Below are 24718 nucleotides of genomic sequence, written 5' to 3'. Positions count from 1 at the left end.
AGTCAATCCATTATTTGGGCCCACTGTGAATCAGGCTTCAGATAAGGTCTCATTTATCACCTGACAACTCTAGCCTCCTATAAAGGACATAATAGACCTGCTATCCTTTGAAAACTAGCTTTTCTTTTTAATGGTACTAGAATTTGAACGCAACCTTGGGCTTACCAGTCAGGTGCTCTACCACTTAAGCTATGTCCCCAGTCATTAAAATATTGTTTTGGGATAGTATTTACAAACTCAGATTTGGAGAGGATTCTTCCCATCCTAACCTGTAAGGGTGACTCACTGTGCCTAAATGTACAAATGATGTAGTTTTTCTTTTTCTTTTTTTTTTTCTAGGAGTCTGGAGTTTTGATAGATGCTGAAAGGTTCCTGGATAACCAGCCCCAGATAAAATCTCTACCATTCTAGTGCTACAGAGCTTTTCTAATAACAGTTGCCATGTGTTTTGAAGCTCATTGCTAGATAAATTAATCACACCTATGACTGCATTGTAGGAAGACTTGTGATTATTTGCATTCATATTTTGTCTCATGCAAATTGCTTTGTTGTGCAATAAAATGTATCCACAACCACAACCTTATTATGTGGATTTTGAGCTCTCTGAGACACACGTTGACTCTGGAGGAATTATTAGGATCTCCCCATAAAATTTTCCTTGAACTGATAAAACACAGTAGCATTGTGAAGCCCCAAGAATTAGTGTCAATTCAAAACCATTATCTAGTAATTCTCCTCAAATTTGGGTATCCCTTTTGTTTTTCTACAGTCATGGATATTGGTTGGAATCCTGATGCCTCAAAAAGGCCCTTGATGCAGATGTAAGACCACAGACATCGTTTATTGTTCTCTTTTGCTTCCTGACCATGAAGTGATAAGTGTGCAGCACTGCCTCAGGTCTGATGTGACAGGGCCCAACTATTATGAATGGAAACCTCCAAATCTTCAGGCCAAAAGAAACCTTTTCTCGTTATAAGTTCATTAGATCAAGCATTTCCTTAGAATATGATGAAAAACTAGCACAGCCATTCTATCAAAGGCTAGAAAAGCTTGGAGGAAGATTTAAGTCTGGATTCTTCCCCTCCTCTATGTTTAACTAAATCCAATAATTTAGTGGTGTGACTCTGTTCACTTGGGGGTAAATCAAGTCAGGGTTTGAGATACCAGTTGTAGGATTTCTTCTGTCATAAAGCTAAATAATATTCTGGTAGGCTTTCTGTTCCCCATTTACCATACTACAGTAAATTGGCCACAAATATCCCTGCAGGACTCGGGATCCCAATTACTGCTGTATCTCCAGAATAAAACAGGCATTCCTAACTATACTTAATTGTTAATTAACTATAGTTAAGTGTACTATTGCCTATCATGGGATAGTACCTAGTCACAATTAACTATGATTCTGACAGTATTTGGCATCCCTCATCCACTTAATTCCTTTCATTGCAGTCAGAATACAACCCGAAAGCTCTGACGTGGCCCTTTTAGGTCCTGCGTGATCCCTTGTCCTTGCCTACCTCTCTGATCTCCACTTGTTCAGAAAGTTTCTCTGGGACTGAGACACAAGGAAACCCTCAGACTCCAAATCATCTCCTCCTCCCGCCTTCCTGACACAGCCCAGATGCTCAAAGGCTTGAACACTCGCTAGTCTCTGCATGTGCACAGTCTTTTCTGCTGGGGTCAGGATTGACGCACGCGCGGGGCGTGGCTAGCGTGCAGGGGCGTGGCTGGCGCGTCGGAGGTGTGGCTGGCGCGCCGGAGGCGTGGCTGGCGCGTCGGAGGCGTGGCTAGAGCTGGGGACGTTCCCAGGGGCTGCGGCGGCGTCTTCGCTGCGCGCCTGCGCAGGTATGGAGCAGGAGGGTCGTCGGCGCCCCAGCTTAGCTCCTGGGCTGGCCTCAGCGATCCCCGAGCCGCTGCAGAAGCCACGTCCAGGAGCGGCAATGCGGGATCCGGGGTTCATTGCGGTCCGAGCCCGCAGCTTCCTGTTCCGTGTCTACTTGGTGGGCTTTTTGGTGAGTACGGCTGCTGGGGCGGGAGGGTCAGGCACCCCCTCCATCCAGGACTTAGGACCGAGACCGAGCCGTGATTTCTTCAAGTCCCGGGGTTTGCAAAGCTCAGCCAGGACTAGGTGCGTTAGTCTGCCCGGTCCTTACCCTTGGACCCTCCTCCTACCCTCTCCCCCCTCTCCTAACCAAGAGGGTTTGGCTGTGTGTGCTAGCCCCTCTTGGAGGGGTCTTCTGGAGCTAAGTGCTGTGGCAGGTGCAGGACCCACAGCCTAGGCTCCAGAGAAAGCCCAACTTTGTGGTGCCTTACTGACATAGGCTCTCCCCCAGATCAGGGGTAGGGAAAATTGCCCACCTGGATAGAATTAGACACATTTTCGTTTGAGTTCCCGGTGGACTTGATTCTTGGAAGAAAAATATAAAAGGAAATTACAATGCACTGGATACAGTACATCTTTCTTTAGGTAGAATGTTTATATCTTGCACGGCAGTTTTGTTTCATTATACTGGTGTGTGTGTGTGTGTGTGTGTGTGTGTGTGTGTGTGTGTGTCCGTGTCCTAGTTCGGTCCAGAAGTGGCCAGTTCCCATGTATAATGAAAACCTTCGGAAGGATGAGTGTGCTGTAGTCATTCATGGAACTTTTGAACAACTGCCATGTGGAAGGTGTTGTAGACCTCCAATATTGTAATAGTTCCTGGTTCCTCAAAATGTAGGAAATTTATGTTCATAATTTTGGACCATGAAATCCCCAGGGACCCTGATCTACCTCCTCAGTCTTCCCCTTCCCACTCTAAATCATAATCAATAGCATTGATTATGAGCACACCTAGGTTGGAAAAAATACCTGGTAGGATTCACTTTTGGAGAAGGTGCTGACTAGTTGAAATGTCCATAGGAGGAGAGCTTTGCAGATAGAATCTGATAACACTTGACCTTGGCAAAAATGAATTGACTATTTTGTGTATTACTACTTCTCCCAGGGTGGTGCTGTACTAACAGAAGGAGTTAGGAAGCCAAGCCAGATAGGACATCCTCAGGTAGGACCAGAGCACAGAGTCAGTTTTAATCCCCTTCTCTTTGTAACATATGCAACAGTTGGCAACACTTCGCTGGTGAATTAATAGTTGTTAAGATCCTGAAGCATGCCAAGTGCTGGTGGTGGCTCACACCTGTAATCCTAGCTACTCAGGAGGCTGAGATTTGAGAATTGCAGTTCAAAGCCAGTATGAGACTCTTATCCCTAACCACCATAAAGCTGGTTGTGGAACTGTGGCTCAAGTGGTAGAGCACTAGCCTTGAGAAAAAAACACTTAGGAAAAATACCCTGGCTTTGAGTTCAAGCCCCAGGACTGACACAAACAAAAATGATCCTGAAGCACCAAATGTCTATTCCTAGACCCAGGTAAGATGGAGAGAGGGCAACTTCTTAAAGACATCTTAGTCTCTAGTTAGCTTTTCACCCTGGTCCTCCTTCCCTGTTTCCCCAGCCCCACCTTTCATGCTTTTGACTCTAGAGCCTGACATGCCTTCAGACTCCTCATCCTGGATTTGTCTCTTCCACTTTGCAGTGTAAGCACCCAGAATTCAAAGAAAATGAATGGTTGGGTATTTCAGACTTAGAAAAGTGATGATCTGTCAACTACCTTCTGATAGTAGATTCTACCTACTACTGGTAGATTCTCATTGTAGATCCTTGCTCCAATCTTACTCCAGCCTTACCTAATTCTGTCAGATGAAATCTCAAACATCATCTAGACAGAGAGCTGTTTTCATTTATGAAAACAAAATAGAACAGTGCCCAAATTATTCATTATGCTCAGCCTTCTGATGCATATTTGCATATTGGCAGCCTTTTATATGTTTTTGAATACTGGCCAAACAGCAAGTTTAATATAGCAAGTCTGATATAAAATTGAATAATTTTAACAATATATTCAAGACAATCATCAAGCATTTAATATCTTTGGGGGAAAATGTATGATCTTCCCAAAGTAGGGTTGTGTGTGTATGTGTGTGTGTGTCTGTGTGTGTCTGTGTCTGTGTGTGTGTGTCTGTGTGTGTGTGTGTGTGTGTGTGTGTGTGTGTGTGATGGTCCTAGGGCTTGAACCCAGGGCCTGGGCTTTGTCTCTGAGCTTTTGTGCTCAAGACTAGCAATCTACCACTTGACCCACAGCTCTACTTCTAGTCTTTTGGTGGCTAATTAGAGATAGAGTCTCATTCCTACTCAGGCTGATTGAACTGAAAATCTTAGCCTAGTGAGTAGCTAGGATTACAGGTATGATCCACTGAGCCCTGCTAGGGAATTTCTTTTTTATGGAAAATATTTTTTAAAGCTTTAAGATGTATGTAGTTGTGTGCAACTTTGAAGGAACTAATCTCTCCTTGTTAGATAACATCTAAGGAATATTATACACAACCTATTTACTACTTTGATATATTTAGACGTGTAAAGATCCCCTAAGACTCTTGGGAAAATGGTTTCTTATTGGGAGAGGAAGGAAAGTAGGCTAACAAAGTCATTTGACAAATATCTTGGCTTTACCTTTCAGGTTTTAAGTTGTTTCAACTAGGGATAGCTAAGATGACAGAGTAGGTCAATTTTGGTTAGTTTGCTAAGAGGGTCCAAGATCTATGTTTTCACCCCCTTCTTTTCTCTAGGTAACTGTTTAGATTTCTCTTTAGTTCCACTAGCTTTCAGCCCACAAACCAAACAGCAGTGGGGTTCCTTCCCTGAGAAAGGTCCTGATATCTTTTAGTATATTCATCAGTTTTCAGTGATGATGAAACAAACTGTTGTTTGGGTTGTCCCATCTTACTGGACTTTCTTATGAATGACTTCAAGAGTAGAGCCAGTTCCACATAAAATATGTTCTAAGAGATGGTGGTTTTAAAGAAGCTATGGATTCAAAAAGATAAAGGGATTACCTATTATAGAAAAGGAAAAGACAATTTAGAACAGAGCTTTCTGATAGAAAATAACAGTCTTGCCATCCTCTGTGGAAGAAGATAGTATTTTCAGACTCACAAAGTATTAAACTAAAAACCAATCATCAGCTATTGCTGGTGAGTGTATATTTATCTTATCTTTTTAGATCTCACCCTATTGACATACATATTTGCATCATTATTTAGAATAACCATTTGAGTGTTGAGGATTTTAATTTTTTTTTAAATAACATTGAATTTCCTTTTCTGGAAGATCCAGAAGACTTGATAGGTGTCTACTGCACTGTGAGTTTTTAGGTGATAAACCCCAGGAGACTGACAAAGCAGAGCTGGCAGTCAGGCCCAAAGCCATTGTCTTAGAACCTTAAACACATTTTAAGTCATTTTAAACATGAAATAATAAACAGTAGTTCTAGGAATTAGATATTTGACTGTTGAAAGAAGTGACCAGATGAAAGGACCAACAAAGGAGGTACAAGTTCATATTTGAGTACATAGCTACCAAGATGACAAGGGGAGCAAAAGAATAAACTCTGAGACTAATCCTAGCTACCTGGAAGGTGAAGATGTGAGGATCACAGTTCAAAGGCAGTCCAGGCATGAAAGTCCATGAGACTCTTATCTCTCACCATCATAAAGCTGGATGTAGAACTGTGGTTCAAGTGGTGGAGCACCATCCTTGAGCAGAAAAAGCTCAGGGATAGCACCCAGGCCCTGAGTTTAAACCCCAGGTGTGGCACAAAAACAACAACAACAAAAGATGTTTTTGTGTATGTTTTTCCTTTCAACTCAGTGAAGTTCATAAGCCCTATGAATAAAAAACTGTATGTGTACAATATGTCTTTCTTCTCCTAAAACAGTTCCAACACAACACTGTGTGAAGAATGAGGATGCAACCTAAAGGAAAAGTGAATAAATATGAGTGGTTTTATGAATTCAGAATACCAGGGGGAAAAAAAGGATTTGTATTTACCCAGGAGCTCAAGAAAAGCGATGCTATGTTTGAATGTGTCGCCCCTTTTTTATGTCACTAAATGCCATCAAAGATCTATCAGGCAGGTGTCTCTACACATGACAGCACTCAGGACTTGGTAACATTAGGTCACTTTCTTTCTCAGGGCACATATTTTGCACATGATAGAGAGAACTGCTTGATCTCACAGCCTGTACCTTTTCAGTTACTCAGCTGCAAAACACTGGCCTTGTCACCCATCAGCTGCTTCTGCCCCTCCTGTGTTCCTAAGGCTTTCTTCTCATGGTACCTTGTGACACCATAAACTACAGGTTCCAGCACATTATTTGCCTTCTCTAACTCCAAATCAATTTGTATCTTTACATCAATACTGTTTCACCAAAGAATATGACATCTCTCTCTACTTGCTATTTCATAATAGTGTGGGTTATTTACTCTGTGGCTTGAACTCAGGGCCTTTCACTCACTCTTGCTTACTTGGACTTGGCTTTTTCACTCAAGTCTTGAGCTCTACCACTTGAGCCATGTCTCCATTTGAGAATTTTTACGGATTAATTCAAGATAAGAGTCTCACAGACTTTTCCGCCCAAGCTGGCTTTGAACCATAATCCTCAGCTCTCTGTCTTCTGAGTACCTAGGGTTACAGGCATGAGACACCATTGTCCAGCTTGTATGTTTGAATTTGTGTTATGGGAGGAGCTTCCAGTGTCTATCTCCTGTGAATGTGAAAGGTAAATTACAAAAAAAGCTAAAAGTAAAACTTACTACTATCCAAGGTTAGGGTAATCCAAACATTTATGTGTGACCACTATTTCAAGGTATACTATTCCGATTCCCTCATAAGACTTCAACCTGATGAGTCTGACAAACTCTGAAATACAGTGATGATACTTGTTTTCTTAGGAGTGGAGGTAGGTATTTTACGTTTGAAACTGTTTTGTAATGTGAGCATCACTACTTCAAGAAATTCTGCAGTTACTAATGCAGACACTTGTTTGTTCGACCTTAGGACTTGTTTGGTGTCAGCATGGTTGTCCCTGTACTGAGCCTTCATGCCAAGTCCCTTGGTGCCAGCCCCATCGTTGCAGGAATAATAGGTAAGTGGCTAATGCTGCCCAATTATAGAGCACTGAGCTTTACATTCCCTGAACTAAGTGCCCCACGTGGCTCCATCTTTAGTCAAGTATCCAAAGGGAAGTGAGAAATGAAACAAAGTGAATTGATAGAATATTGATAAATATAACCCTGGAGCAAATATAGTTCTTCTTGTCTTTGCCTGCCGGTGTTCAGGAAAGTAATGAAGTGTGGATGTTATCTCCACATCCCAGGCTGTCAGTGATGCCACTGATACTTAGTGGGATTCTCCATGGAGTTACTTGTGTACATTAAAGAGAGCTATAGTCTCCAGCCTACAGGAGGAACCAGTTACCTAATGTGAAAGATAAAGACACAATTTACAGAAGTCCCACCTGGGAAGAAAGGATTTAGGCGAGCCTTAACATATTCATTGCAAGCTTCCTGCTCCACACTTATGCAGGAAGTCTATTATCTTTCTCAACATAAAAATTCCATCCAGACATGGTTGATTTATGAAGGTGTCAGGGGTTGGGATTTAGTTCCATGATTAATGAGATATCCTTAAGACCAGTAGTCCTTACTTAGTCAGTTGCAAATTCGACAAGTGAATGTTTGGGGACAATGTTTTGTGCACAACCTTTGTTAAGTCCTATTCTGTGTCGTGATTGGTATTTCCCTTGCAAAATATACTTTGAATTATACCATACCATCTAAAAGTATATAGATTGAGGGCAAAATAATGACCAGTTGCCGGGCGCTGGTGGCTCACACCTATAATCCTAGCTACTCAGGAGGCTGAGATTTGGGGATCGTGAAGCCAGCCCAGGCAGGAAAGTCCGTGAGACTCTTTTTTTTTGTCAGTCATGGGGCCTGAACTGTGGGCCTGCGCGCTGTTCCTCAGCTCTGCAGCTCAAAGCTAGCACTTTACCATTTGAGCCACAGTGCCACTTCCGTTTTTTTTCTGCTTTTGTGGTACTGAGGAATTGAACCCAGAGCCTCATGCATGCAAGTCAAGCGCTCTACCACTGAGCTACCTTCCCAGCCCCCGTGAACTCTTATCTCCAATAAACCACTAGAAAACCAGAAGTGGCACTGTGGCTCAAGCGGTAGAGCGCTCGCCCTTGAGCTGAAGAGCACAAGGACACTGCCCAAGCCCAGAGTTCAAGCCCTACGACGAACAAAAATAAATAATAATAATAATAATAACAATAATGACCACTTTATTTTTATCCCAGAGAAAAGCAGATATTACTATATGGCCAAAGTCCTTCAAAGTAGTTCTTAAATGATCTAGGAAATATTTAAAAGAGAGGAATACTTTGTTAATGAAAATATAGAAGTAGCAGAATCTTATTTATCACTTGTTGAAAATAAAGAACATGTAAACTTAAATTTAAAGTGGAAGAAGGAAAGGAAGGAAGGAAGAAAAAGAAGGAAAGGAGGGAGGGAGAGAAGGAAGGAAGGAAGGAGATGGCTGAATTGAAAATTACACAAATGAAGAATTCAGACAAGAACTTTTAAATATCCCTATCAAGCAATCAGTCATTGGAGAAGTCATCCAATGATTGCTTCTTCATAATAGTGATTAGAAAAGATGGTACCTTAGAATCTTTTCAATCCAAATGGACTTCATATGTATGAATATATGTTCAAATACATATATCATGAATAAACACTTCATACATATAGTCTGTCTATGATTTAGACATATAATACATGTAACTTTAAGGCATATAGATTTTTAAGGAAAGGAAGAGACTTGTTACATAATAATGTAAGAGCTCTGTAAACCTTGAAGTTTTTAAATAAAATTGAAGCACAATGTTATAGCGTGCATTTTCTTTTTTGTTGCCATTATTTTTCTTAAATGTAGTTTATGGATGTATTTGTGTATACACACACAAATTATATATATTTATATACATTTGTGCAGATGTGTCTGTGTACCTTATTTCATGCATACATTCTTTTCTGTTTTTCTTCAAGACAGGATTTCACTATGTAGCCCAGGCTGACGCAGCTCTTGAGATCTTCCTTAACCTCCTGTGCTTAGATTACAGGTGTGCACCACATACTCAACTATTAGTGCATATTGGTTGTGTAAAGTAATGGTTTCATCGTAACATTTCTATGTATGTATGCTCTGTACTCAGATCATATTCACCCCGCTATTGCTGTTCTTAATTTTTCTGTGATGCTGATTTCTCCTCGCCTTAGTGTGTTCTTTCTAACATTAGAAGAAAGGTTTCACAGTTCTCACATAACAGAAAAAGGTGCCTCTCAGAGTCTCAAGGTTGACCCTTGCTTTTATTTTCTTCGTACGTTCAATTTTACTTTCAAATAACTTTTATTTTAAAAGGTAGTACTATAATTCTCTTCCAATTTATGTAAAAGATGTAAAGAAATTTCCTTTTCTGAAAATGGCCTCTTCCCTATAATCCTTTTCCAATTTCTAACTTATTGTTACCATACTTATTTTTGTGACAGTTCTAGCTGCTTTTACTGACATTGGCTTTTTCGGTTTTTTTTTTTTTTTGGGCAGGCTCCTCCTATGGCATTTTACAACTCTTTTCTAGCACATTTATGGTAAGTTACCTTCCATCTGGAAAGAACATAATTGTATATGTATTAAGATCATCCCATAAAATTGAAGATGTCAACAATTAGAAATGTCAATAACTAGAGATAGTGTTGCTAGATTGTTAGATCAAGTGAAATATCCTGTCTTTTTTTGTTCAGTGTCTTGTTCTGAGGGCAGCTCACTGAGTCACTGTTAGATCTTGGATGAGAGCAATTTGTGTGTGTGTGTGTGTGTGTGTGTGTGCGCGCGCGCGTGCATGCGCATGCACATGTGCGGGTGCATGCACTAGTACTAAAGTTTGAACCGTGGGCCTTCAACTCTCATTTTGTTTTTCTGCTCAAGGCTGGTACTCTACCACTTGAGCCACACCTATACTTCTGGCTTTTTGGTGTTTGGAAATAAGACTCTCATGGACTTTCCTGCCTTCCAACCATGATCCTCAGACATCAGCCTCCTGGGTAACTAGGATTACAGGCATAAGCCACTAACACCTGGAGAGAATAAGTTTTAAATTGTGACATACTCTTCCTTTGTACTGGAGAGAGAAAAAAGTAGGAATAAAATATACTACTGGTTTTATTATTTGTTTAACTTAATTGGTGATGATTTTATCCATTTACATTTCTAAGATTCTGGGTGGTGTTCTGCATCTTGAACTAAATGCTTTCTTATTTATCAGACTTATATGAATAGATGGACCGTTGGAGTGGTCTGTTGGTCGATTGTATATTTATAGCATGGAGTAGATAGGTCCAAGGATCTGGCCACTCACTACTTCTGTCCACTTGAAACTGAGAGACCTTCAACTGCTCTTCTCTATTCCTTTCACAGTCTCCTGTGGCCGCTCTGGTCTTGAAACCTCAGTGACCAGGAGTCAGAGCATCTCAGTAGGAGTGTCCATCTGCTGTCAAAGATTAATGATGGGTGACTGGTCTACATAATTTCTGGGCAGCTTCACGTTCAGTGACTATAATGTAGATATTCCATACCTGTATTTTCCTGGAATTGCTACCTTATAAAATATATTTGTAAAAAGAAATTCAGATTCAATAATGCAATCTTTTTAATTAATGTGTTAATTGTATAGGGAATTTTATTGTGGCATTTATATTTATGTAAATTCCTGTATATAAAATATATATATATATAAGTAAATGTATATTATATATATATTTATCATAGCCTCCATCACTCTCCTTCATCCTGTCCCCTCTTTTAAAAGAATTTCCACTGATTCTACACAATGAACTCTTAAATGAACAAATAGGTACTCCTTTAGCTTTTTTAAAGTCTTTAAGATATTATACTTGCATAATAATCCCAATTTTTGTCTCACTGAAACTTTGTATTTATTTTTCGTCTAGGAAGAATTATTTCTGTTTCATGGAGTTTAAATAATTTGACTAAGTCACCTAATCTCTACATCCAGACCCCGATCCATGTTTTGTTGGGGTTTTTTTTGTTTGTTTTTTCTAAAAGCCATCTGCCATTGCTTTATTGGTATAAGAAGCATTGAAGGTGTGACTTAGTGGTGGAGTGTGTACATGAGATCCTGGGTTCAATCCTCAGTACCCTCCTAACCATATATGTATATATATATATATATATATATATATATATATATATATATATGGATGACTAAAGTCCAGTTAAACTGAAAAGAACTACACTTACTAGCAGAATGTGTCTTTCATATACTTGGGAAAATGATGTGGACTGTGTCTCAGCAAAGACCTTTTCTGTTTCATTTGAAACACACTCTCTGAGTGGTTGATGTATATATTACATGTAGGCCAGAGTGCATGTTGATCATGCAGGACTTTTCTGACCTCCCTCTGGACCCTGGACTCCTTAGATAAAAGCTAGGCATGACTGATTGATTGATTTCTGTCACTACTATATGATGGGCATTTTATGAATGTGAATTTTTTGGGGGGGGGTCCGGTCGTGGGGCCTGAACTCTGGGCCTGGGCGCTGTCCCTCAGCTCTTCAGCTCAAGGCTAGCACTCTACCACTTGAGCCACAGCGCCACTTCCGGCTTTTTTCTTTTTGCTTATGTGGTGCTGAAGAATCGAACCCAGGGCCTCAGGCATGCAAGGCAAGCGCTCTACCACTGAACCACCTTCCCAGCCCCTGAATGTGAATTTTTATTGCAAACTCTGACTTTACTCTTGTTCTCAAATTGTTCCTTTCTATAGTTTGTTTGTTTTGCTTACAACCTGTTTCATATATCTTACAGCTGGAGTTTAATGAAAAGTTCCCCTAGAAATTCTTCAGATAGAAAAAAATACCTAATTAATATTCCCTCTCTAGCTAAATACATCTTTTATTTATTCCAAGTTTTGTAAGAACCTGTTTTGATAACTTTGGTTAATTTTTTTCAAAGTATATGTATTTTCATAAAAATGATTAGTGTTATGAAGTGCTTATTGTATTTCAGGTCCTGTTCTGAGTGCTTACATCACTTATTCCTCATAGTAACCAGTGTCAGGGTGGTTATAGATCTTTTAAAAGAGTCATTTACTGTACTCTCTGGTGTATTGACACCTGGTTTTGACCCCCTTAGGCATCAAATATTGAGGGGGAGTCTAATCTGAGGCAGATAGAATTCCCATTTTATAGATAGGCAAACTGAAGCTTAGAGAGGTGGATGACTACGTTTAGGTCGTGTTGGCATATTGGATGACTGGTGTTCAGAGTTGAATTCAGCTTGGCTCAGGGCCCAGAGCATGACTACCGTGTTATTCCACTGTGTGGTGAAGACTAGTAACTAAAAGCCCAAAGATGCTGAACTGAGAAAGATGGGGAAGAGGGGTGCTTCTAAAATCTACTGAAATGGAAATTTGGGCAAGCAATAATGATTTGTAGAAGGATAACCATATTTTGGAAAATTTTACCTTCAGAACAACTTATAAAAGAACTTGAGAAAGTGACAGCTTTTATCCTTATGTAGGGAGAGCTTTTAGATCCCTAAGAAAATACATACCAGCAACAATTAAGAATGGACATGAACAAGTATGGTTGGTTATTAGCAAGGAAGGCCGGGCAGGCAGAGTTTCCATGGTAAGTTGGAAAGTGTAGGGAAATGTGGCTTTTCACTGAGACAGGAAGAGAATGGGAGGTGGCCTCAGTCACTTCCCAGACAAAGTCTCAGCCAGAACTGAGACCAACACTTCGCTTAGGAGCTGTGAGTTATCAAAGGTCATACAGCACCAATGACCTTGTCCTTGACTCTTTTCAGACAGTGCTTCATTGCTGTTATAATAATGAACAGGCTTTGTTTTAAAACAATTACACTTTCTTCGAACAAAGCTTCACTTTGAACTTCAGTATGTAAAGTGGGTCAAGGTGAAGGTTCTCCGGTTGAGCTGGAAATAATGGTAACAAAACACCTTCCAGGAGTAATTAGAAAAAGTGAAGTTTGCCACACCCAAGACTATTCTGAGTTGCCACAAGAAGACTAGGCCCCGGTTATCTATCCTCTTGGCTGTCTAATATCTAGCGTCCTGGGGAGTTCTCATCAGGAAGAAGGGAATGAGGAGGAGAAAAAGGCTGACTTAGCCACCATAGCCCACCCTCTAAAGGATATTCTCAGATGCTCACCTGGTGGCTTCCTGTACTCCTAGGTCTCATTTTCAGCATTTAAACAAAGCTTGTTTTTGTCTCACCTGAGTGTGCTGCTATCAGATGTGGAGAATATCTTAGTAAAGAGTAAGCTGCAAGAGTGGGCTGGGGGCCTGCTCCCTTGTTGTCTTCCATCCCAACAGTATCTTGTTACCCACCCTGGGGCATGTCAGGACTCCAGGCAGCACACCTTCACCTCTTTGTGCCCTCTGTCTTCCACATGCACCCTGCTTGCTTCGTTCTTCCCTTAGGTGCTTCTCAGCTTCTGCTTCCAGTGGACTCTGCTTTTGTCTCCCTGCCTAGTGGGTACCACTGAGAGGTAGCCTTCCTTGCAGAGCAAGTTTCATTCTGACCCACCGCGGTCTCACCAATCCTGATTTGATGAAGGAATGATGTAGAAGGGAGTCTGTGCCAGGTCAGACTCCCAGGTACAGGCATTACAACTGTCAGGTCCATCAGGCTGCTTGCTGCTCTGGATAAAATTTGAGTAGTGTGCACAGATTAACATGTGAAAAGCATACCACTCCAGAGTTTCTGCATAGCAGACTTTAAAACCTCAGTAAGGCCAAAATAATTAACTAATAATTAGTTTAATACATTCCACTTAACAAACTTGTGGATTTTTTTGCAGATGTGTTCAATATTAGAATGTATAGAAACAGACTGAGTTACACTGCTATGGGATTGTAGATCTTTCTAGAAAGTAATACCATCAGTGCATGCCAATGCATGAATATGCCTATCTTTGGAGCAAAAAGTTCCAGTATTCCCACTTTATTTTAGGGCTTGTTCAAGGACATTCACAGGAAGTTGGCTGTGAGGGTACTTATTATGGCATTATTTATGCTTTTGACAAATTGAAAAGAACCCCCAAAAACCTAAAATATATAGATTCTAATTATTAGAACATGAGATATGATTTAAAAAATGGTAAAAACAGAAAAACAGTCATATTGAAATTATACTGGTAAGTAAAAAGCAAGTTTTTTAAAAAACAAAACAGTATTAGATGACTGTTTTTTTAAAATATCCAGTGTGAAAGTTTAGGATCATGAGGTGCTTTTTTAAATTCTTCATTTTGTTTTTTATTATTTTCTGAATTTCTCAACAACAAACATAGTTTCTGACTTTAGTTATATACAATGGTAATAAAGAAAAACCTGATACTTTATATCTCATCTAGATCTTGGGTCTCTCCATCTAATTCTGAGCTACCAGATCATCAGGTTTTGTTTTGGAGACAGAGATAACAATGTGATTCTCCCACTCACATTGTGGGATGATCAGAGAAAGTAACTTCTCTGGCAGTTGGTGCAACATTCAACCATCTAAGGATCCTACATTAGATTTCCTGGCATTTTTCACTGAGTCATGCTGCATTGGGCACTCACATGGTGGTGGTCATTGCAGGTTTCTGTTTCTTATTTATTTCAGGGCTGCTGGAGTGATGTAGTTGGAAGACGAGTCTCCTTGTTGGTGTGCATTTTGTTCAGTGCCCTGGGGTATCTTCTTCTTGGAGTTTCTACCAATGTCTTCCTGCTTGCCCTGGCTAGAGTCCCTGTGGGTAAGTTCTGTGCTGTGTGTGTGTGTGTGTGTGTGTGTGTGTGTGTGTGTGTGTGTGTGTGTGTTTTCATTGAAAATAAACCTCTCATTCTACACATAAACCTATCCCTGCTTGACATGGCCTTTCTGATGAGACCTTACATACAGAAGTATAAAGATGGCCACACCGAATGCAGTATAGTTCTTAGCATTGACAGATACTCTGCTGACTTGTTTAAAGCTACAAACCTTGAACTTGACAGAGTCCAGAATCCCCCAAAGACTGTCAGTGTCCAACACTTGTTACCACGGTGACAAGTCATCCTCTGACTTTTCACTCAGATTGAAAGAATGTTTTATATGTCTGGCCAGGACTATGATTAGCAGGCCTTCTCTGTGACCTTTTAGTTTTTATAACAGGGCTTCATGTTATAAACTTTCTTGTAGCCATTAGCTTTCTTGTAGTGTTCTGGAAATCTGGCTGCTGGTTAGGGGAAGGGAGAATCTAAAGTTACAATAGAACAGTTAATGAATTGGTTTTCTGTTCAGCTTGACTATTTATAACATTTTAACTCATTTTTTTTTTGTTTTTCTTTGCATTTACTGAAAGAGTTTTCCTATTGTTGGAAATAGCACCCTTAGGTATCCGATGGGTGGATAGCTTTTATTCCCTCCTTGTATTTTTTTTTAAATTGTGAGAATACCGTACAGAGGAGTTACAATTACATGGGCAAGGTAATGAGTACATTTCTTATCAAGCATTGTTGCCTACTTTTTGTTTCCCCTTCCCATCCCTTCCCTTACTCCCCCCCCACCCAATTCTCCCCCCGTCCCCCACCAAAGTTGTAAAGTTCATTTTTCGACATAACGACTTGTACATCTCATTGTTGCAATGGGTCCACCTGTATCCCTAGTTAAACAATTTGTTTTTTCCCTTCCCCTCCACAAATTATACCAACATCAAATACAGTGAAAGCAGGGGTTATACTGTGGGGGAGGCACATACAAAGCAACATAGAAATCATCTTATAAATATGTTAGAAACAATTGCATGAAAGGAAAAAAAAACACCTTGTATTTTTTTAAGCAATACTTTTCAGTGTTTCTTTTTTTACCTATTAGAGTATGGACAGACTTTGCTACCGTGATCCACAAGTCTACAGCACTGGATAACAGCCCATATTCAGTTAAACTGTTTGTTCTAAATTAACACCACTCATAAATGTAGATTCATGCTAAATCATTTAACATACCATCAGTGAACTGCTCATTTGAAATTTTCATACCATATTTATGACATGTATATTTACCCTGAAAATCCGTTGCATTCACCTGCCAAAATCCATATTGTATGTTTTTATGTTGACTAAAAATGCTCTACAGAGTCTTGGCTTAAATGTACCTAATGATCCTAACAAACTCTATTACCATTACCATGTATGATCTACAATTAATAGCATTCCATGCACCTCTGATATTGGATGTAGAATGTGTTTCTGATTTGGCTGGCGATGTATTTTTCTGTAGTACTAACCTCCTATACCCCATCATCAGTGGTATATACTTTTCCTAATTCCATAGAAAACTGATGAGGGAGATGAATGAGAACATAGCTTTGTTACAAAATGGGTAGAGATAGATGGGAATCATTAAACTGTTTTTGTTTAGTGTGAAATGAGTCTAGTCTAAGGGGTAATAGTTCTGTCATATGGATATCCTGGCCTGTGCCAACAGGGGGAGCTATACATAAAATTGCCTCCTAGCCCATGTGACCTTCATGATGTTTGGAGGTCATGAACAAGATGGAGTCTGGAGTAGTTCTAGGATTCTGCTGTGCAAACTCCGTTGTAAATTCTGATCCTCTGTCCCTGACTTGGACTGCGCCTAAGCTGGTTTTGCACGTACAACCTGTTAAATGATAAGAATTCTCATCTAGGCTGTTCACAGGCTACTCTTTCCATGGTCTTCTTTCCCAGCATGTATAAGGTGAATCCCACATAGATGTGTCAAAGAAAAATCACACTGTTCCTGTAAGACCCCTGGGGAATCATCTTCCAGCCTGGCCCTTTCTCATATTTAAGCAAACACATCTAGGAAGAGTGAGTGATTCTTCCTAATTCTAAAAGAGTTTGGCTATCTGGCAAATGCACACTAGTTTTTAGACAGAGCTAGGAAGAGACCCAGGAGTAATTTGGCAGAGCAAGACATGCAGCGCCGTGCTGTGCAGTGTGCTGTTGTTTATAAGAATGGGTGCAATAGCCACTGTAGTACATCCCAGTTCAGCTTGTGTCGAATTCTTGCTCACAAACAGCCTGTTTCCATAGTCTACCAACTTTATACAAACATATGTATCCCCTAACTGGGTGTCTGGGTATTGGAGGGGGTGGTCAAACACATCCCCAGGAACCAGGAATACTACAAAAGCAAGCCACGGCTCTCAGGCAGTTTGTTCAACAAATCTGTGAGCATCTTTCAATTAGAAAGCAGTTGGTATGGGTCGAGTGATTCTGCCCATGCCCTGTCCTCTTACCTGCTCTATTTCTCCCCATAGCTCTTATCACCTTCTAATATATACTCTATATTTACCCCAAATGAAAACTAAGGCTGTGTGAAGGCAGGCATAGCTGTCTTGGGTTGGTTTTTACTTTTTGCTTTCTTGACCTTAGTTTGTTGCTTTTACCCTAAGTTCACTGTCAATGTTAGATGTACAGTAGACATGCTGTTCATCAAGTGAGTGGATAAAGAACAATAACTCGTATCTACGGAGAAGCTATCATGATTGCAGCTGAGTGACAGAGAGTATCTTGACAAGAGGCAGGCAGGCTGCAAGATTCCGGACATGCTAGTACATACAAGGTGACCTAGCATGGCTCTGACACTAGCCCAAGAGTCCAGTTACAGTGGGGGTAGGTTCTTCAGTCTTTAGTGGTTCAAAGAAAATGTAGGTCAGAGCTCCCTCTAGGACAGTGAGGATCACAAGGGAGGTCCTTTTGCTGCGGAAGAAGTTACAGACTCTGTTTCTTTTTCCTTTGCAGGGATTTTTAAACACACACTCTCCATCTCCAGGGCTCTCCTTTCTGATCTGGTTGCAGAGAAGGAGCGGCCACTTGTGCTGGGGCAGTTCAATACAGCTTCTAGCATGGGCTTCATCTTGGGCCCCATGGTTGGTGGATATCTCACTGAATTAGATGGTGGATTCTATCTTACAGCCTTCACCTGTTTCTCAGTCTTCCTTCTCAATGCTGGTAAGTTGACATTTAAGCATGACTAATCTACCTATAAGGAGACAGATTCATTGATCAAGAAAGTCAGCCAGGTATGGGTAGCTTACACCTATAGTCCTCACTCTTCAGGAGGTTGAGATCTAAGGGTCTCAATTGCAAGCCAGCCTGGACAGGAAAGCTTGTAAGACTTTTATCCCCAATTAGCCACCAAAAAGCTAGAAGTAGAGCTATGGCTCAAGTGGCAGGCCACTAGCCTTGAGCAAAAGAGCTCACAGACAGTGCTCAGTCCCTGAGTTCAAGTGTCCCCTCCCCTCCCCCCACACACTTTTCTGGTGTTCTCCAAAGTTGCTGAACCAGTTTTTATTTCCTACAGTTCTATGCCAGGGCTGTCTTCCCTCTCCATCCTCACTATCACTTACATATTTTGTTTTAAAATAAGAACCTTTCTAACAAGGATGAGAGGTAACATGTGATTGATTGTGTTTTAACTTGTATTTTCTTGATTCTTAGTGAGGTTCAATACACCTTTTGACTCTATTCTAGTCTTGCACATGTTTTTGTTTGCTTTCTTTTTTGTTTGTTTGGGGTTTTTTTTGTTATTGATGTGTGGGACTATCTGCATATTTTGGATATTAATTATTAGGTATTAGATTTACAAATAACTCCCATTCAAACACTGCTTTTTCATTTCAGTGATGATTTCCTTTGCTGCACAGTAGCTTTTAAATTTGGTGGACTTCTTATATCTGTTTATGCTTTTGTTATCTGTGTGTTGACTCTCCTATCTAAGAACTCATTGTGAAGGCTAACTTTAAATTTCTTTCTTCCTTTATTCTTTTAGAAGTTTTACAGTCTTAGGGTTTGTGTTGGCATTTAATCTATTGTGAGTTTATTTTTTATATGGTCTAAAGTAAGACTGTGCTTCATCATGATGTATATTCTCAGCTATAATTTAAATGAAAAGAGCTGCTTTTGTTATTAAAGTGTTGCTTGAAAATTTTAATCATGTTATATATATAATAATGTATATATATACATATATATATATAATGTTATATATAATGATGTAACAACAACAAAAGACTATACCACCCTGACACAGACTCTGCAGTGGCTTCCCATCCTGGCAAAAGACAAATGTCATGCCACCACAAGGGGATGGAAGGCTCCACCCACTCTCCACTCTGCCAAGTGCCTTCCTGGTCTGCCTCACATATGCCAGGCTGACTTTCAAAGATGGCATTATACTGGCTCATTTCTCTGCCTGCACTGGCTCACTGATTTCCCATCATTCAATTCTCAAATTTGCTTCCTATCCTCTCTCTGATCATTCAGCCTAAAATAGTTCACTTTTTTACAGTACTTCTGAAATTTTTTTTTTTTTTGGGTCTGGTTGTGGGGCCTGAACTCTGGGCCTGGGCGCTGTCCCTCAGCTCCTCAGCTCAAGGCTAGCGCTCTACCACTTGAACCACAGCACCACCTCCAGTTTTTTTCTTTTTGCTTATGTGGTGCTGAGGAATTGAACCCAGGGCCTCAGGCATGCAAGGCAAGTGCTCTACCACTGAGCCACCTTCCCAGCCCCAACTTCTGAAATTTTATTATCTTACTTTGTAAGACTCTTATCTCTAATTATTCTATTTGGTCTCCCTGCTCTACATATAATCGCATGCGCACACACACACACACACACACACACACACACAGAGTAAGCATACACACGCAGAATAAGCTATCTGATTTTGCCAGATCTGCACAGAATAGGCCAGACCCATAGCAGGTGGTCCATACTACTCAATGAATGAAAGAATACCTTCTGAGCTGTGGGCTTCTTGGATTCAGGCCAGGTGGTCAAAGCCCATTTCTTCCTCTTTGCACAGAGGACTATGCACGGCCAATCCTTGGGTAAATAACTTTGTAAACAGAAAAACTCATACTGTTCAGCTGTATACTTAATTCTACTTCACTGCAACTTGGACTCTTCAAATTGAAGACATGATGTTGAACAGTGAATTTCATGTTGTGTTAGGATATCAGATTCAGGAAGTAAAATTTATGAGTTTAATCTCTGTTTTCATTGGATCTCATTATAATTTTCTTCAAGTATAACCTCAGTCAAAAAAGCAAGCCTGATGTATGGGAATAAAATCTAGATAAAATCACTTCAAACACAGGATCAATGGGTGCAGCCAGTATCTTCACATAAAAAGAATGGCATGTGAATGGGACATCACTGAAAGGTGAAAATGAACATATCAGCAAACAATTACTATGGAGTTCTACAGTAGTTTTGATTTTCTGGGATAGTGCTGCTTAATATTTGCCCTACCTCAAGCCTTTGAGTAGATGTTGTCTCTTAGTAATCCACTCCTGAATAGTTGTTGGTGTTCCCCACTCCAATGGCTGAAAGTAATAGGGATTTACTTTTTCCTCTTAAGAAATCTAGATGGAGGCAGGCTTCAACTGTTCAGGGCTAGACCTCAGATGAGCTCAGAGGCTGCCACCTCGTGCAGCCAATAGAATGCAAAGCTGTTTACTCCTTCTAGTTTGACATCTTTTCCTCCCCAGTGACCACCACTGTTTTCCTTGGTCCCCTGACTCTGTCAGCTTTCATATCTTTGCTCTGATCTGCCACTTTGCTTGAGAAAGCTTTTTCACATCATTTTTCTCTTTTAAGTTCTGACCTTCTGGTTAAGAATGCAAACTTGAGGATCTTACAGACTGAAGTTCAGTTCTTACTTTGCTCATTTTTATCCCTAATATAGGGTAACAAAATAATTCATAGCCCTGTCATGAGAGCCAGAAGAGAACTGAGTGTATAGCTCAGTCATAGAATACTTGCCTAGAATTCACAAGGTCCTCAGTTCTATTCCCAGCACTACAAAGCAAAAAAATAAATAAAGCAAAATAAAAGCCAGTAACAATAGCACAGCAACAATAAACTGGAAGAACGTTAAATAATAAGCAGTTTACCTGAGTGCCATGAGCACTCACAGGATAGTAGCTGGTATTTACTGGCACCATCTACTACTCTTGATTTTTATCCCATCAGCAACCATTTTTCCATTGTTTTTGTTGTTGTTGTTGTTGTTGTTATCATTGTCAGTTGTGGAGCTTGAACTCAGTGCCTGGGCACTGTCCCCAAGCTCTTTTGCTCAAGGCTATCATTCTACCACTTTGAGCCACAATGCCACTTCTGATTTTTGAGTGGTTAGTTTAGGAGTTAAGAGTCTCACCAGGACTTTTCTGCCCGGGCTGGCTTTGACCCGAAATCCTCAGAGCTAAGCCTCTTGGGTAACTAGGATTACAGGCGTGAGCCACAACCTCCTCAAGATTCTGTAAAGTATCCAAGGACCCTTTTGAAAATATGGACAGGTAAAACATTCACATCTGTATTCTGTTTGGGTCAGTTTTCTGTCATAAACTTGTTTGTGACTGACACTCTTTTTTTTTTTTTTAATTTTTCGTCAGTCGTGGGGCTTGAACTCTGGACCTGGGCACTGTCCCTCAGCTCTTTAGCTTAAGGCAAGCACTCTACCACTTGAGCCACAGCGCCACTTATGGTTTTCTGGTGGTAAATTGGAGATAAGAGTCTCATGGACTTCCCTGCTGGGCTGGCTTTGAACTGTAATCCTCAGATCTCAGCCTCTTGAGTAGCTAGGATTACAGGCATGAGCCACCAGCTCCTGGTTTGATACTCTTATACAATATTTGGAAAAACCACCTACACAAATGAGGTTGCTGAAAATAATATGACACACAATTGAATAACCATGACATAGAACAAATATAGCAGAGACAGAACATTTCAATCATGGGGGTTGAGTAGGGGTGGGATTTATCTGGGTGGTGGTCAAACCTGCTTCATTGAGGCTAGCAGTCATGATTTGTGAGAACAGTGTCCCCTGTAGTCCTGATGAAGGGAGAGTCCAAGCAGGTGTTAATTATTGATGGTCAATGCTAGCAAGGTCCCTGTCTACTCCCAAGCCAAGGCTACATATAGCAGCTCATGCCTCCTCCAACATGGCCATTTCACTGTAATCCAATGACTATTTACTTGTTTGGACTTCTTTTATATTCATTTTTTCTTGGGACAGGACTTGTGTAAGACAAGACTCTTTGTCTTCTTTGTTAATGTATTCCTAGTGTTTAATACAGAGCTTGGCTCTTAAGAAGAACTCTGTAAATAATGGATGAAATGGATGAATGGATGGAATGATATATGGATAATGGATGGATGGATGGTGAATGTTTGGATAGATGATGGATGTTGAATGGATAGATAATTGGGCAGATGATGGATCAGTAGCGAATTAGAAAGTTGATGAAGAATTCAAGCATAAATGTATTTATCAGAGTTTCATAATGAAGTGGTGGGTTATAGTAAACCATTGCAAGATTTTGAGCTGAGGAGAAAGTGATTGTATTGTATATATAGTTTGGGTATTTTAAAGGTAAAAGCCATCCATTGCTGCGCTTGTTAGGTCATAGAAGACCTGTGGAAATGGTGGAAAAACTGAGCTAAAAAGAAAGCATAGATTAGTAAATGTGCAGAAATACAGATTAGTAGTCTGTGCACCTAACTGCTTGATCCCCTGTGTGATCTAGGAATTCAGAGCTTCTGGCCCACTTTGACAGGTCTTGTACCATCTTAACAGGTCTCGTTTGGTTATTGCCTTGGAGTGAAACAAAACTCAACAGTTCAACGAATGGCCTGAGAATGAATAAGGAACACACACTGTTGGGAAAGATATTACAAGGAACAGCCACCATCCCAATGGCCACCAAGAATGAACAGCCTGCTAAGCAGCCCCGGCTTCAAGTCCCGTCAGTCTTGCAGGACATACGGAGTCTGCTGTTTTCTGAAATGTGGCACATATTTCTCGTGCGCTTGCTCATGGGTGTGGCAGTCATGCTGTACTATAGTAACTATGTCTTGGCCCTGGAAGATCGCTTTGGGGTGCAGCCCAAGACCACAGGATACCTCATCAGTTATAGCAGCGCCCTGGGGGCTCTGGCTGGATTCACCCTGGGGCCCATCCTGAGTCTGTACAAGCACAACTCACACAGGGTCCTGCTCCACTCGAGTACTCTCACCTGTATGCTGTTGCTACTCTACGCCACGGCCCACACCATGGCTGTGGTTGTCTTCTCCTCCACGCTTCTGTCTTTCTCCACCACCATCGGCAGGACCTGTGTCACCGATCTCCAGTTGAGCATGAGTGGCACCCAGGCCAGTGGCACTGTCATCGGCTTGGGGCAGTCTGTGACAGCTGTAGCCAGAATCATTGCTCCTCTTCTCTCAGGAGTGGCCCAGGTAGTCAGCCCCTGTGGTCCCCCCATCCTAGGGGGTGTCTTAGCCATGGTGGCAATTTTCTTAATGTCACTAAATACACCTCACTGTAGTGGTGACAGGAGTGGTAAATTAAAGCATGAGTAGGATGGATAGGGACAGCATAAAGAAACCAAGTTGGAAGTGTGGAAATCAGGGACAAAGGCCATAACTACAAGAGCATTTCAGAAAGAGTGGGTGGAAACAGTGCCCCGGAGGGTGTGCTCAGCCCTCAGCTGTGCAGTTATGCCTGTGGGACCATCAACAGTGACAGTGACCCATAGAAAAGTCACAATTAGAGCAGCTTTACTAGCAGGGACCATATTTATGATTTACCTAAAAGGCCCTTCCTCTTGTCCGAGCCACCAAAGGGAAGAAAGCTGCCATCAAAAAGAGAGAGAAATGGTGGAATGACAAGCCATGATATGTAGAAGGAGAGAAGAAGTAAAATGTTGTTTAAAATAATAGCATAGAAGCAGAAGAAGCAGAAGCAGAAGGAGAGAAGAAGTAAAATGTTGTTTAAAATAATAGCATAGCGTACAATCATGTGCTGATTTTTTTTTTATGGCTAAACCCATAAAACTAAGGGAAAAGGGATTCTCGTGTCAGAATCCTAGAGATTGATGAAGCTGATTTATTAAAACCAGCCTGGAGCTTTCTCAGAGCTGGTGAAAAAAAAAAATCAGACACCAGCCTCACTGTCCCCTGCCAGTGATTCACTGGCCAACGAATCTGGTGTTTTAAGTACCAGAGAGACTTAGTAGTAGAGACTTCAAGATTTAGTAATTTTGATGGAAATAAAAGCCAGAGGCTTGGCTAGTTTTATTAATTAGTAGCTGAATTTGTCTGTTACAATCATATGTTCAATCATAATTTGTTACTCTTTCTTGGTTCTTGGGATCATTCTTGGGCCTGATGCCTATCTTCTTGCAAACTGCTCCCTCTGCAGTTAAGACATAACACTGCTCGCTGTGAAACCAAAAGTCTGGCATTCTGTGGTTCTAGTGCCCATAATCTCTGATGATGCAAGGTCCAGAAATATTTTTAAGTTAAATACTTTTAGCAGAACAAGGGCCAAGTGAGAAGCCATTATAGAAGGACTTGAGTCTACAGAGTTTTTTGATCTTTTTCATTTTAATTTTGTTTATGAGGAAGATCATCTTGGATGGTGGGGGAAGAGTTTTGGTATGCCTCTTACTCCTTGCTAAACTGTCTAATAGGACCCATGGGAGAGGCCCAGTAGAAAGGTTACACGGGCTCATAGGGATTCAAGACCTGGGAAACCTCCTATACATGGGCTCATAGGGATTCAAGACCTGGGAAACCTCCTATACATGCAAGTACTTTGATTGCTAATAAAACCTTACTTAAGGTCCTCTCTTTTCCTTACATTCCCTCTAACTTTTATTTAGTCCACT

At 40.8% G+C, this 24718-nt stretch overlaps 1 protein-coding gene across 1 annotated transcript; it reads left to right on the top strand.

Annotated features, from left to right (window-relative positions):
- Nucleotides 1–1811: 1811 nt before the first annotated feature.
- On the top strand, nucleotides 1812–23767 carry Mfsd9 (major facilitator superfamily domain containing 9). The gene is made up of 6 exons (XM_013019755.1): nucleotides 1812–2012; nucleotides 6933–7020; nucleotides 9543–9586; nucleotides 14640–14769; nucleotides 17783–17992; nucleotides 22627–23767. The coding sequence occupies exons 1-6, from the start codon at nucleotides 1848–1850 to the stop codon at nucleotides 23406–23408; spliced, it is 1419 nt and encodes a 472-aa protein (XP_012875209.1). The 5' UTR covers nucleotides 1812–1847; the 3' UTR covers nucleotides 23409–23767.
- Nucleotides 23768–24718: the final 951 nt, after the last annotated feature.

The sequence above is a fragment of the Dipodomys ordii genome, unplaced genomic scaffold (genome assembly GCF_000151885.1).
Source record: "Dipodomys ordii isolate 6190 unplaced genomic scaffold, Dord_2.0 Scaffold47, whole genome shotgun sequence".
Lineage (NCBI taxonomy): Eukaryota > Metazoa > Chordata > Mammalia > Rodentia > Heteromyidae > Dipodomys > Dipodomys ordii.
Note: the sequence above shows the minus strand (reverse complement) of the source record. Positions and strands in the feature narration are given on the sequence as shown.